The sequence below is a fragment of the Lycium ferocissimum genome, chromosome 2 (assembly GCF_029784015.1).
Source record: "Lycium ferocissimum isolate CSIRO_LF1 chromosome 2, AGI_CSIRO_Lferr_CH_V1, whole genome shotgun sequence".
NCBI classification, from domain to species: domain Eukaryota; kingdom Viridiplantae; phylum Streptophyta; class Magnoliopsida; order Solanales; family Solanaceae; genus Lycium; species Lycium ferocissimum.
Genome location: NC_081343.1, coordinates 44,258,660 through 44,275,174, shown reverse-complemented (window position 1 = coordinate 44,275,174; position 16,515 = coordinate 44,258,660). Strand labels below are relative to the sequence as shown.

General features: G+C 31.8%; 1 protein-coding gene across 1 annotated transcript; it reads left to right on the top strand.

The window, feature by feature from the left end:
* Positions 1-13,334: 13,334 nt before the first annotated feature.
* LOC132039268 (uncharacterized) lies at positions 13,335-14,596 on the top strand. The gene has a single exon (XM_059429795.1). The coding sequence runs from the start codon at positions 13,490-13,492 to the stop codon at positions 14,399-14,401; it is 912 nt and encodes a 303-aa protein (XP_059285778.1). The 5' UTR covers positions 13,335-13,489; the 3' UTR covers positions 14,402-14,596.
* The last annotated feature ends 1,919 nt before the right edge of the window (positions 14,597-16,515 follow it).

Sequence of the window (16,515 nt, the reverse complement as noted above, 5' to 3'; positions counted from 1 at the left end):
TCATGACTATCTCGCTTTTGTTGCTTCTCGTTTTCATATTGTTTTGTTATCTTCATTCTTATCTCGATCTTTTATCTTGTCTTTTAGTCGAGTCTTTCGGAACAACCCCTCCTCACCTGAAAGGTGAGGGGTCTCATCTGACACTCTACCCTGGGGCCGCATGGGTATGTTGTTGTTGTAAAGAAGTTATAGTTTAGGTGTGTGAGTTTGAATAAGTCTATACTAAGCAATAAGTAATTAAAGTTTGAATTCAAAAAAAAGCCTTAAGCATCTAACATTGGTATTTTGTACTTCTCTCTCTGTTTAACTTACGTTCCTTCTACTTGTCTTATTACTCCCTTGGTTCCTTTCGAGTACTTTTCAAAAAGAATTGACAGCTTTCTATTTATAGTCACATAATTGTTATGACACGTTTAAAATCCTAAGTTTAAAAGCTCTATATCTACATAAATGTACTAGCATATTTAAGATTAGAAGTTGAGCTTAGTCAAATTAAATTAATTGGAATGGATGGAGAATTATTTTTCACTGCATGAAATAAAATATGTTTGTTGGTATAAGTAAAATTTGGATGGTTTTTGGCCAGGCATATTGAGCATGAGATTGTGGTGATGATCAATCACATGAAAGGGAGAGAGAGAGAGACAGGTCAATTGTTGTTTGGAGTATTAGACATGAGTGCTCATTAGACTCCAAAAAGCAATTCACCTTTCAGCAGAATCCATGTAAAAAGGCTAAACTTTACATCAGAATTCCCTACGGTCCACGTGCTCTACCGACTTCTGGTCTTTCACTTTTCCGTCAATTTCTCCTTTGCTGCTTTCAAGTCCTCAACTTTAATTTGCTTAGAGCGGATTGGACATGATTTAAAGTTATAAGATAAAATTATATTCGGATATGTAATTTAAATTTTTTAAGTTGTATTCTTATAGATATGAAAATTTCACAAGTTGTGAAAATTATTAAAACTTTCTCAATTCGTATACAATCTTACTAAATGAGCAAGTTATAGTTCATAACAAAAATTAATATGCTGCTAGAAGGCCTTTCGAAAAAATACAACAACAATTGATCAAACTTTAGTTTAATAAAAAAGAAAATTTAACATGAATAGTAATGTAACTATGATTTGGTAGATGTTAGAACATAAATAAAAATGAGGTTGGTAACTGGTTGGTGAGAGTAATTGTTAAAAATATCATTAATTTATGGATTTTTTTTATAAAATATAAACTTATGTGTCAAGTTTCATATTTAAAATTTTTGAAATCATGATTTGAAATCTCAAATCATGCCTTTTTGAATAGGAAAATAAAATGTCCTGGATTGTGTTCGGAAGGAAAATGTTTTTTCGGGAGATGTTTATCGGAGAAATAAGTAGATTTTTTACTTATCATTTTTGTGCTCAGTACATAAGTAAAAATGTTATCCTAAATGTATTTGTATATAATCTAGACAAATATTACAGGAAGTGAGAGTAGGAGGGTAGGGTGGTGGAGATGGGGTTTACGATGTTGGTTGAAGATGAGGTGTGTTGGAGGATGGGAGGAAACAATCTACGTGGAATGTCACTCGAGGGACTTTTTTCCCTATTCATTAGGGAAGTCATTTTTCTCATTTTTAAGAAACATGTTTTTCTAGATAAATGTTTTTCAAAAGTTTTAATCAATCAAAACATGGCAAATTGAAAAATGTTTTCCTTCTTCTTTCTCGCTATAACTAATAAGGAGGCTTTCATCCTAAGTGCAGAAACATTATAAGAAAATTCTTGATTTTGTCAAACTATTAGATAGATGATAACAAAAGGACGTAATTCATTAGAATTAGAATTGCCGTTTGTTCGATCTTTTGTGTGTTATCTATGACCGCAAGTACAAGGAATATTGATAGTCAAATTTTTCATGAAGAAAATATTAATTTTGGAAGCTGAGCACGAAACTACTAATACCAACTCCGAAAAATTGAAGACTTTAAATAAAACATACATGTGCGAGTTTGCACTTGCTTATACACAACCCCTTGAGATTTTAGATCTTCTCAACTCACTTAATATAAAAACGTATTTCCTAACCAATTGTGAGAGAATACAATTTGAGGAAGTCATATTTTGAATGGAGCAAAAGCTACGAGGTTCAAATTTATTTATTATTACATATTTTTAATTATAATAAAAAAAAAATTTATAGTATTATTTTCACGTACTTTCAGAATATGTCAACTTATTTGATATGAATCACGTAATTGATGTCTACGTTCATATAAAAAGATTTTTAGTCACGTTGACTTTAATTCTCTAAATCTCGTTGTTCGCTTTAATTAAACTGAGTAGTACGGTGGAGAAAGAAAGGTAAATTAACATTTAATTAAGTACAATAGTTAATAATTGGTAGGTATGAATCACATCATAACAGCTTAAGAAAGATATGGTTCTCCTCCAAAAAGAATAAGAGTATTTCGTTGTATAGACAACCTGGAACATCAAACTCTTCGATGGCTATAACTTGTGCCACTTTTCTGGGATTAAAAGCTTTAAAATTATAACTGAAAAAAAAGAACAAAAAGAATTCAAAGAAGAAACCTCGAACCAACACGTACAAAATATTGAGGGGAGTACATATATATTAAAGTTTTAACGAAGATTACATTTGGAACCTTTAATTTTCTAATTAAAGTACAATAAATTTTAATATTAAGAATTTCAAAAATTAGATTAACCATTCAAATTAAATTAACATTTGAATTTGCCTCTAAAAATATAGCTCTGGGTTCACATAAGAGAGAAGAGAAACACATACCAAAGGTCCAATTTTGTGAACATGTATTTATAGACACCCAGAGTACTGTCTTGTGCCACGAGCCACAGGGTTGTAAACCACTTTCTAGAGGGAAAGATACAAGCCACGGGGTTGTAAACCACTTTCTAGAGGGAAAGATATTTCGATTTAGAACACATGCGTTCATAATATAAACTTCCTCTCGTACTTCTAAGATTATTTAAATTTTTTTTTTTTATCTTTTCAAGGTTTAAAAAATAAAGTTGTACATAGTTAAAAATATCTCAATAAACAAAGAACAAACACAATATTTCGAAATAAAAAGAACAAGACAGCTTCTTCTAGAATTGTTAGTATAATATATAAATTAAATTAATGTCTAAAGTCTAAACTAATACTCCAGCTAGCGTGTCCATTTATTAAATCAACCATTAGGAGCAACTTCTCCAAGAAAAATTCATTTGTTTCAAAAACATTGAACGTCTATTCAGATCCTTTTGTAACAAGTTGGATTCTCCATTCAATATATGTGAAAAGGACCGAACGCTACTCCCTTGTGTTCTATTTTATGAGGTATTACTCCTATAATTTATTGGTCTAATTTGAAAAAAAAAAATACATATTCATATATTTAAAACAAGTAAAATTTGATTTTTTATTTTATTTTTAATAAAACGAATAGAGATAGAATCAGGTTGATTCCCAAAATGTCTTTCTGAATATTCAACAATATTCCGGCTATTCATGGAACGTGAAAAGTAAATGATTAATTTTATTTCGGGAAGAAATCGAAGAATTTCTTAGAAATCTTGCAAACTCTGTTCATTATATATTTTTGTAGTCACAAGAATATTATGCAGGTTTATGGCCGTAAACTTCTTTTCTTAAAAAAAAAAAAAAAATTATGAATATTTTACCGACACAAATTCTGCTACATAAATTTAAACCAACTTCCAACTAACTGTTGAAACTCAATGCAGGTGCAGAGGAGAGCCACTGTTTTGCCACATTTAATACATCAGAATTCAGACCTGCAGGAGGCTTTTGAGGCTGCACCTACGAATATAGGATGCAGCTGTTTTGGGTCCAATTTCTTGCAGTTTTTTTGGATGTGACACTCAATATTAATTTCGTCACCATTATATGTATTTGTTTCTGGTACTGGGTTGTAATTAGTAATTGTCCATGCCTTCACTGCTATGCAAATTCTGAACAAAAAAAAATCAATTTACTTGTACAATTTAATAGAGTAAAAACAAGGGTCTTGCTCATGCCTCGTAGGCTATTTTAATTTCGATAGTTGGAAAAAGGGCCTTTACTGGAATAGGCAATTCTTTTAACAGTAACAGAAATTTTCACGAGCTGCCCCTTCGGATAGTTGTTTAGTACTAAGTAGGTGTTTGGCCATACAAACTAAAAATAAATTCACTTTTTTTGGAATTTTTAAAGTTAGAGTTGAAGTTGGAGTTGTGTTTGGCTATAGTATTTGAAAATAATATTTTGTTGTTGAAATATACTTTTTCAACAAGGTTTGATTGTAAAAAAAGTGAAAAATAAGTTTTGGTTGTTTTTCAAATTCCAAATACAACTTGAAGTTGTATTTAAAATTTTCATGGCCAAACACTGATTTTTTTTAAAAAGTGAAAAAATACTCCGAAAAAAGTGAATAATTTTCCTCTATTCTTAAAAATTATGGATATTATTAATCACTGTTTAAGGATTTCTTTTAAGCAAACTGAAGTTCATACGAGAAAACAATAGACCGTGGAATAAAATTCTGTTAGTTATTCAAACGTTTTATCTATAAGATTAAGAAACATGTTATCTCAAAAGATATTTTTTTAAAAGTTATATTCGCACAACTCTTAAAAAATAAGAACAAAAATCTAAACAGTAACCTAAAAAGGAAGATTTGTGAATATCTAAACATATGACTCAAAAAATTAACAGAGTGGCTAGCTTAAATGATGGCTGAAATTGGTTTAGTTATGAACTGGTTACTCTCATCACAGGATTCAAGGAAAGAGCTAAATAATTTGAAGGGCTTAATTGAATTCGCATAACTAGAAAAAATTCAAGTGTGTACGGGTAGTTTTTTTTTTTTTTTCAAATGTATACGTATAAATTGATTTAATTTCCTCAACATATGTTACGACTTACGAAAATACACCAGATCCTCAACCCCAAAAGATAACTCGTAAAGTGAAAATTATCTGGATCATATGAAGAAAAACTTGACATCAGCATGAACAACATAAGATGTTCCTATCCCAATCATTGTTTAATCTCCTCTAATGACAAAGATAATTGCCAAAATACTTTAATTTGCATGTCCAAATTCTTAATTTGACATTCTAGTGTTCTTTTAATTCTCTAATTAAATTGTTAGCCACATAAAATTGACCTTCCGTCTCTGGGAACTTTTTTACCCCCAAAAATCATGCAATTTTTTTTATTTTTTTTTTAACCTTGTACCTTATAGGGAGGTACTTGAAATATTCGCAGTTTCTTTGAGATTGGGGCTTAAAGTTTGTTCAGATCCGAGGAACCTAGGATAAGCCATAATGCCAAAAAATGCAGTCATCAAGAAGTACAACGTTAGAGAGTCTCTGTGCTCCATGTTCATTGCATCGATCTGTCCAATCTTCAACATTTTCCTCGTACTACCAGCAAAGATCTATTTTCTCCTTCCATGAATATATTCCTTCTTACTACTGTATCTTTTATTATTTCTATGAAATTCTAAGGTTGCGGTTGGAGTAAATAAATAGGATATTTAGTGTCATCGTTAAAATTTTGATTTCATTTTAAAGAAGTGTTGTAAAAAGAGATTAGTGACCGCCGACCACCATTAGGAAGCAAAATTTGACGAATCACCGACGTCTCAGATTGATGGACAAACCTTACCTTATCACAATTCACAAATCCTAACAAATCGGTTAGGATTTTTGGCCAAATTCTAGGGATCCACCAAAATTCGGCCACAACAAAATCCTGGCGAATTTCAAATTGATGAAAAAAACTTTGCCTTGTTACAACTCCGGACGAGTTACCAAATTCTTATGAATTGCCAAAATTTGACCACAAATCAGGATAGATCACCAATATTTGACCATAAAATTCTACAATCGCAATAATTAACTAACTTTGTAAAAATTTCACCAACACGTTTTCATTCAAAATTGGTCCAGATCATTCCAAATTTGATATTCAAATATTCTAATATCATTCTCAATAATTTACAATGATTAGATTCAATCCAGGCCTTTAAAAATCAATAAACCACTTTATCTTTTTCACCAAAAATGATTGAACTTCAGCCATATTTGTATAAACTTCAGCCACATACAACTTAAATTCATGCAATAATGACTAAAATTCAGTGAATATGTCTGAAACTCAAGTTAAAATGATTAAACTTCAGCCATATAAAATTTCAGATATTATATGTTTGATATTGTTCCAAAGTAGATAGACTTGCAAAGTTTAGGCACTTAAGAATATGATTTAAATGGTAATGGCGTGGGTTTTCAAAGGATTGGAGAATTCAATAGTTCAAAACGTTTACACAATTGGTAAAGTGATACAATACATTTTTATAAAACCCTTTTAGAAGTTATTGCACATCCAACAGCCAACGTGATACTGCATATGTCTTTAAACCCCTTTTGCATACTATCTTGTTTCTTGAAGGTGTGAATGCACACATAAACCGCCTCCCACTTGAATATATATAAACTTAAAATAGTTTGAAATTTACTTAGGATCATATTAAGAGCCTGTTTAGATGGGCTTATGACTTTTGACTTAAGTCAAAAGTCATAAATTAGGAATTCTAACTTATAATTTTTGATTTATTTTTATTGTTTTAACTTGAAAACAAGTGCTTAAAACACTTTTATATTTTACCGAAACACTACAAAATACTTAAAAGCACCTAAAATAAGTCAATCCAAATAGGTCAAACCCCCATTTGTCACGGAATAGTGAGTGCACAGTAATATGACTTAAAATCTTTCGTCTACAATCTTCCAAGAAAAGGAAAAAACTTAGATTTTAATCTAATAATCGAAGTCGCACCCATGTGTAACTAATGCCTAGGAAAGTATGTACCAAAGAGAATCAAACAAAGTTTCAGCTAGAAACATGAATTATGTAAAATAAGTATAATCTAATTAGTGAGTAATGCACGATTTTTTCTCGTCTTTTAAAAAAAAATAGTAGGAAATTTTGTGATATATACGAACCATTATTGCATCTTTTCTGAAATTTTGGCAGGAATTGCCTCCCACAAATCCCACACCCATCTGATGTCTCGTGCGGCTTATAATTTATTCATATTATATAATCTTCTGAAGATTCATCAATTATTCCAAACTTTAATAATTACAAACTTACAAGTGTGTACCATTTTTTAAAAGATTTTTTATTAGCTAAAGGGACCTCAACAACCTGTATGATGAGGCCACCATACAGTATCAAGTAGTAATAAATAATACTACAAAAGTGTAGCCTTCATATTTAATTTGAATCTTCCTTTGTCCAATCTGTGACTTTTTTATATTTTAATTGTGTTCCCATATTTGTATGAGACGGGCAATTAAAATATTTGATATCGGACATACTAATAATTTTATTATATTATATACAACTTTCAATACATAGTTGCCATAATTTAGTTTCCATTAAACAAAATCGAATTCGGACTTTTTGTGATATTTTCCCACTAAGCTGACTTGTCAAGTAATTAATTAATGGTACTTTCGTCTAGTCTTACTAATGTAATATCAGATTGAATTAATTTTTTTAGGTTCTTTTAATTTTTTTAGGTTCTTTAACTAGTTAAATAGTGCCTCATAAAATTGAGCCAATAAGTCATACTCTTCTTTGTTCATTTTTTCCCAAAATATCCATCCATGCATTTACTTTCTGTTATCTCTAGCCTCCCTCTCTCTCTCTCTCTGTAACAGGGTGCTTTATGCTCATATTATATATAAAAAAAATATTAAATTGTCTATACATTAAATCTTGGTATTTAGTACAGTATGCGTGAGTATCTAATAATGTGATTACCAAAAAAGTATCTATAATGTGGTGATCAATCTGAAAAAGCACTTGTGTCTAAGCACATCTTTGAATTAATCATGTTAATTAGACGTTTCATTACGTTGCATCACACATCAAAAACCAAACAAAGTGATGTGTCTTGACGATCACTTAATAAAAGAAAAATGGAAAAGGAAAAATGTTTGGAAATGGACCTTCGTTATTTCTTGACTTAACAACAAATATCCAACAAAGAGGGGACAAATTCTTAAGGGTGAAATTTCTCCTAATTATTAGGATGAGTCCATATCAATCAATCAATGGTGTTAGAACACTTATTTGATCTTTTTTTTTTTGGTAAAGAATATTAATTTCGGATTATTTTGACTACTTAATTGAGAAAGCTAACTCATGAAGTAAAAGTTATTCAAAATTAAAATTATATCTTTCTCAGATCCCATTTATGGGACTACACGAGCTATGTTGTTATTGTATTTTGACAGTAACATATCCACAAAAGAAAAAGAATACCGAAAAATAAAGAAACCTGAGGAGAAGAATCACCCATAAGTGTGATGTGTTAGAGGCCAATAATTGTGGCACGTGGCAGTTGCTATCAAGCAAGGGACTGTTTGTGGGTTAGGGCCCCAAGCTCAATAAATGGATTTAATTGATTAAAATGATGGCATTTCTTGGCCTTTGCACATGAGTCCAATTATTCTAGCCCACAAAAACAAACACCATTAACCAAACATATCGCTGTTTAGATTAATCGGTCCCTACTCAGACTGGATGATCTTAATTCCTCAAAGATACTACTCATCTTTCATGCGTGCCCCCCCAATAGAGCTGTCATACTTTGGACATTTTTATTTAGCATTTTGTGCACTTAGTTTCATTCTCTCCATTTTATTTATTATATGAATTTAAAGAACTTAAATTGTATATACTGATCATATAAAGACTTTTTTATGTTATTAATATAGTTTAACTTGTGATAATAGATTGTTTATCTATTTATAATTATTTCTAGTGATCTGACTGTGTAATAACGTTTTTACATCATTGTTACATAACTTAATTGATAAAAAATAAAATATAAGTATAATAATTTCTTTGGCAGAACGTGCGGCTCATCTTCTGGAGTGATTTAGTGGTAATAATTTAATTAAGTGGCTTGAAACAGAGTCTTACTCCATGTTATTCTTCAATCTTAATTAGAGGTCGCATTTTTATAATTATGCACAACCGTTAAAGATTATTAGTACATGTAAATGAAAGAGGGTTTAAAAGGCAGCGATGAAGCTAAAAAATTTCTACAAACTTTGAATACTTTGTCTTAGGATCGAACAGGTTTTGACAAAAAATAATTAACAAAAACATATGTCGAAGTTCAACAGGAGTATAAAATGTACAAGGAATAATATGACACAAAGAATGTAATTTCTATTCTCAGAAGATATGTGCTGCTGCTTCTTCTTCTTCTCTCTATTTATTTGTTTGTTTGTTTGTTTGTTTATGTGTTTGTGAGAGAGAAAACACTAGCATTCTCAAGTCGCAATGCAATGAAACATGTGAGATGGCAGGGAAATTATTGTATGACTTTAAAAAAGCACAATAATGAAGCTGGATTGTCAACGCTAACATATTTTCCATCCGAGTAACAATTTTCACCCCGACTTTTTTCCTTTTTCAATTTTATTTTCTATCTTCTTAACTTTTGAAGTAAAAGAGGTGATGTGTTTCAAGATGTAATAGCAATAAATTGAATCATAAGAATATGATTAAGAAATAAAATGAGGGGAATAACTTTAGAACAAAAGGAGAGAGGATAATTTAACAATTAAAATGCTTTAATTATTATATTTAATTCAGGGAGAAGTGCATTGAACTCATACATGAAATTTTTTAGTTAGAGGATCCAAAAAAGATTCATTGAAGAGATATAAGGGATCCTTTCATAAACTTAGACAGAGTATCCTTCTATATCTTTAAAATTAGCTAACCATGATATGAAGACTTAAAGACTATTTATACTAGTCTTGCAAACATAGTCAAATAACGAGAATGATCAAATTATAAAATAGTCATTTGAACATATGGTTGGAAGAATGCTTCAAAACCCTTGATGACCTTATTAGTATCAAAAGTTCCCTCATAAATTCATTTGAAAAAGTTATGGACGTTAAAAATTTTTTTAATGAATTTTTCATGACACTTTGAGCTCTTTGTGAATGATTGAAAGCTTTCATATATTTAAGATACTAGACCCTCACTCTAATTATTTACCTTGACATCTCGATTTGCATCTAGCGAAATGTTCTATACGTTCTTTATCTTTCGATATTAAATAAAAATATTTTAAGTTAGTAAGTATAAAAAGTGCACAATAGTGATTACATGATATCCTAGAACATTTCTTTTGATCTCAAATATTAATCGTTTGAATTGTTTTTTTATCCATTAATTATTTGAAAATTATTTATAATTATAACTTCATTGTAAAGAGGTTAGAGGGGAATAACTGAAAGGGCATATTGGAAGTGAAAGTTCAACAGTAAAAGTTAAAGATATTATGTGATCCCCTTTTCTCAAACAATGACGTGACATCAATCCATTCGCCACACACTTTCACTTATTGCTATGTATTTCGGTTCATTCATATCCTTCCTGCTTTCTTCAACATAATAATGAAGAATCGCACACATTATTGCAGCTTGAAATTCCTAGATCCAATTTGGAGTATACTCACCCGCTCATCATATAGTACCAAAACCATTTTTTGACGATGATTTGAACGGGTTAAACAATTATGGCTTAGAAATTGTTAAAAACTCGCATTACGGCTTGTCCAAGTGAGCATTTGAACACGTGATAAAAACGTTTTTATTAGACATTTTCAGTTCAAATTTTAGAAATATTTTTGCCCGTATTCTCAAATACACATTATGTAGATACGCTAACCACTAAAAATATGTATTATACGAATTAGCCTCAATAAGCTGTAAAACCTTAGGCATGTTCCAATTGAGGATCAAGTGTATTTTATTTGAACAGAAATAGTCTAATAGTAATATTTTATTATGTGTTCAGGTACTCAATTGAAATAAACCGTAGTTTGAGTCATGACTAAATAAAATTAGCTGTAAAGTTTGAGGGACTGTCGATATATTAAACCTTACGATACAAAAAAGATATTAGTTACCATAGTAGGAGTAACTAATATCACTTGTAAAATGATGAAAAAACGTGATGTTCGTAATTACTCTTAATCTTGTATTAAAAATTTTACCTTAAAACACACCGATGGTACAATATATTCATTGAATATGCTAAAGACTAAAAGACTAAAAGGCAGCAATAAAGGGAGTAAGCCAGTTCATTATTCCAATATGTTAAATTCGTACGTTATGTTTCTACTGGCAGTTGGTATTCAATGCAACAATTTAATATGTAGGCAGATGCAAAAGCACACATTACCATTTGAAAATACACATGTCAAACTAACGAACTAACGATTATGCTGATACTCCACTAGCTTAAAATTTTACATCTGTTTTGTTCTCATGGCATGTTTCTTTTTATTTCTTAACCCTTAGAAACGGGTTTTGACCAGGAATAGTGTACCTCGATTAGAGTCTCAAATTGCGTCATCAAATTGGTCATTTCTATAAGACTTCGAAGTTACTCCCCTTGGCTTCTTCTCCGCCGATGTTCATGCAATAGGGTCCTAAATCAAGTACTAATAGTATATCTAAATAGTGATACTAGCATCCCTTAAAATTATATTATGTTGACCATACTAATGTGACAATGTCCTAGGCTATCGTGCCCTAAACACAAAATTGACTTTGGACCAGGTCAAACTTACATTTGATTTTCACCGTCTTTTTCGTTTAATTCTCTCTTGGAGTCCAACATGCAAGACTTTGACCAAAAATAAAATTGAAAATCCATTACCTTAATCAATTTAAGACCTTAATTTATAGATACACTAACCATAAAAAGATTATACTAGCATACATACACTATAGTCCATAACCCGCGAAGATGGTCGAGTTGGTAGAGCAGGTGATCTCCCAAATGAGGTCTTAGGTTGGAAACTCCTTGAATGCTTTCTCTGTCGAGTTCGTCACACTCACCTGTATGATTTGCAGGCTATTACTGAAACAAATTTACTTTATGCACATTCGAAGAGTCGCAACTGCGGGTCCCATGTCAACAAAAAAATAACAGTCCATATGCCTTATATTCTAACTTGTTAATCCAATATGTTTATGGAATTTAGAATATAACTTTTAAAGAAATTTAATAGAATTACAATTAATTTAAGAAAATATCATAAACCAAATTTATATAATTTTTTAACTTTTTAATTAGCTACATAAAAAAATTCGTATCCCTAAAATATAACCATTAAGGAACTTGAAAATATGGATTAATGTCAATCAAAATGTAATCTCTTAGTCAAAACAGAAAAGGATAAAAAATGTCTGTAAAGTATGTGAAATTTACTAACATTTATCATTAATAGTTTGACCCAATGATGCCCAAGTCGTTACTTAATTAGGCCAAAAAAGCTCTTATTTCGCGCAGAATTTAACTGAGCATAATTATAAGATTAATAAGGGCATATTTGGCCTACATGCATACGACAAATGTGGTCAAATTTAGTTTCTAACTGCAATTATGCAACAACTTGTAAAACTCAATTTATGAAGCAACTTGATTAAAATGTAGTAGTTTTCTCACTAATTTAAGGCATCACATATAGCACATTCTAAGTCATTTTAAAGCAAATTAACGTGCCATTTTATACAATTTAAATTATAAGTTCTAGATAAAGATACAACAATCATAAAGTCATAAAACAAGAAATTCATTACATTGCTTCAAAACACAAAATATTTTACATTTCATAAAATAACCAAATACCATAAGAGTCCATCAAATTACAAAATATCATAGGAAATGATTCATTGTATTTGAATTGTAGTCAATCAGACGAGGCTAAATTTTAGGAATTTTGAGATTTTTTAGAAAATAATTGATACTCATTGTATTTGAGTTGTGGTCAATTCATTTAAGCTTAAATTTAGGAAATGATTAAAATTCCATCAAATTATGCTAAAAATTTAGGATCCTCATTTAATAAAGGGTTGAATAAATTTCTTAAAGAGCTGAGATATTTTAAGTTGAATATTCATTAATCTTATAAAATAGAAATAATTACATGGTATAATATGTGAATCAAATATAAACTCTACTATAAAATTATTCTCTAGTACAAGGTTACAAGGTACAAGTACAACCATTATATATATACCACTTCTAAGAAAGAACAATCTCTGTCAAGATTCTCATATACCTATGTAAAAACTTTGTCATTTCTCAAGGTAAAGTGATAAGATTTCTACCGCTTTTATTACTAAAAAAACTTCTTGTGTTCATTCATCCAACTTCCACCCTACCACCCTCCTACGCACCCACCCCGCACATGCAAAAAACTCAAACCAACCTTATTTACATATTTCATCTCTCCCTCTTTATTACTCCTCATTTCTTTATTTCTTGTAGGGTCTTCTCCTTTCTCTCTTTCTTTTTTCTTTCCTCAAAAGCATATTCAAAGAAAAGAGTTATTTGTTCTCTCTGAGGAAAGTAAAAGGAGAATGGAAGAACCTGAAAGACTTGCACCATGCAACAATAGTAATGGAATAAGGAGAAGCTGTGACCCGACCCATTCACCCGAATTCGAGTTCTGGATGACCCGAAACCCATCATTTCCTCAACCCAATCAACTCTCTGCTGATCAGCTCTTCTCCCATGGCGTCCTTCTCCCTCTAGACCACCTACAATGCCCGGGTCCTGAACCTTCCGGGTCGGGTCGACCCGAAACTGAATCTGGACCCGACCCATCTGCTTCAATAGTCAACTCATCTGGTGAACGTGGTTCTTTTACATCATCGAAGCGTTGGAAAGATATTTTCAAGAAAACAGAAAAGAAAGATTGTAATGAAGAGAAGAAAAAGGAAAAAGAAAAGAGGAAAGAGAAGAAACATGTTGGTGGGGTTAGTGGAACTGAGCTGAATATTAATATTTGGCCATTTTCAAGAAGTAGATCCGCTGGAAACGGGGCAAGTAGGCCTCGGGTTATAAGTGGATCCGGGTTATCGACCCGAAAAGTGAGTAGTGCTCCATGTTCACGTAGCAACTCAGCTGGTGAGTCAAAATCAAGAAAATGGCCAAGTAGTCCTAGCCGTAGTGGTGGTGTTCATTTGGGCCGGAGCAGCCCAGTTTGGCAGGTCCGAACCCGAAATGTTGGAGGCCCACATAAAAGTATTGAAGGTCGCAGGAAAGTGACGTCAGCACCTAAAGCTAGAGTATTGAATTTGAATGTCCCTATGTGTATTGGTTATAGGGATCAGTTAAGTTGTAGAAGTGATGAAAATAGTGCTATTAATGTAGTTGCTGGTGGCGGCGGAGATGGTGGTGATCAGAGTGGTAGCACGGTGGCCGGTGAAGGGGTACGTGGGAGTAATTTGTTTAGTATTAAAAGTTTGTTTACCAAGAAAGTTTATTAATTTAATAGACGAGTAAAGTCGAAGTAATTACACACTTTTTTGAATATAGTGGTGTCTGTTGTTATCCTTCTCTATAATTCTCATATGTAACTTTTTTGGTAATGTAAAGTCCTAACTTTTGACGTTTGCAACTCTGCATTTGTGTAATATTTGGGCGTCAGATTGCTCAACTTACTATTACTGTTATTGGTCATACACTATTGCTTTTTGAAGTTGAAAAGTGATTGATAACTTTGCCTACTTAGTATTACCCTTACCTTTTTACCTTGTTCTGATAAACTCTATATTGTCAAGTTTTGATTAATCAATTGTGTTAATTGCTAAGCTATTTTCAAAGTGAAATGAGGTTCATGTATTTCCCTTAGCCACCAAGCTTGCATTAGAAACTATGTTTACATGAATTCTTCATCCTGATTAGATATGTTATAGGTGTTGTAATACTAGACTAGATACTAGTACACACTTGTATTCCAGAAAATACTTGTCCGCTGTAGCTGTTTACACCATCCAAATTAGTTTAACTGTATTCGTCACATTAATAAAGTTCGAATATACATTATGAGCCCGTTTGAATTTTTATAAGTCGCTTAAGTTGTTTCTTTTTTGTTGCTTTACCTACAAATTAAAGCCCATTTTGCGGCTTTAAAATAAGCTCAAAAAATTAATCGTGTTTGTTTGGGCATTAACTTATCTAAAAAGCTTATATAAAAGTCTAACTTATTTTTTTTTGGCTTATTTCGCTTTCCACTATAAACTGTTTTTTTGTTCATCCAAACATTTCTATATATTATCCAATCATACTCCAATGTTAAAACTTCATGTGTAAGACTAAATTTTGTGTTCATTTGTTTGGTGCAAACACGTTATGAACCTGGGACACACGGCAGAGGGCCGCTTACCATTGAGGCTAAATCTGTGTATCTGATTTTCGGGTGAACATAAGGCACAAAAACAAACAACGTGATAAGGTTATGAACATATTGGTTACAGTTTTTAACAGCCATAAAATTATGGCTAGAAGAAAGACAGACGTCAGTGGGCGTTACATAATGCTTTTCACTTGCCTCTTAAAGGTGCTAAGCCATGGCCCATAGGGCGTTGGACATTTACTTTCATTCCCTCTTTCGTTACGTTACGTTACGTCCATAACATTTAGCGAAATTATTTTTACAGGTGCATTTGTTCGTATATTGTCATAATTTTATCAACTGTCTTCACAATTTTTTGGCTTATTCTGATTCTTCTATCGTTTCATTCAATCAAAATCATCAATAATATGTGTTCACCTGAAACTAGTTGTATATTGGCGGATGAAATCTCTACATCTTTTGTTCATTTCATTAATTTGTTTCTGGGCAAAACAGTTGATTGATTAGATTTGGAATAATTTTTTGTTCACATAGTTTCTGGGCAAAACAATTGTTCTCGTGTGGAATGAGATTTATTTATTTTTCACATAGTTAGGGAAGGCCTAATTTAACATTAAGACATTTTTCAATTCTTAATACTATAGTTCGAATTATAATCTCTTGGTAACTGAACAACCGTTAAGAGACAGACATACGTAAAGTGAGATCTGAATCACTCTTCCTGACAACGGATAAATAAAGAAAAGAAAATAACAGGTAGGACATACATGAAGAGTGGTACAACACTATTAATTTTGTCCCCGCGAACATACAACGAGTTGAAAATGTTCAAATGCGGCACAGTTTTAGATGTGGGCCAAGTCCAACTAAATACTCTGGGCTACAGCCTACAAAACAACTAACAAGACTTAATTTTAGATGGGCTGGTTTATGATATTTCAGCTCATGGGCCACACCTTGTCAAGCCTCAACATGTTATGACTGGAAATCTAAGAAAAGATAATTACTCCTAGATACAGGTCGGGCATCAGTATTAGTCCAATTCCCCATTACTTATCCACTTAGCTCATGCTTCTCTCACAACGGCACCGACCTTGGCCTTCCGACCTTCGACCAGTGAGGCTCCTCTCTCTCTCTCTCTACTCCTTTCTTATTCTTTTAGAGATTTTGGGGACTGGTCGGAGTCCAGAGACGGAGACCACCCCTCTGCTTCTCTCTCTCTGCTCGCGCGCATACGCACACTTC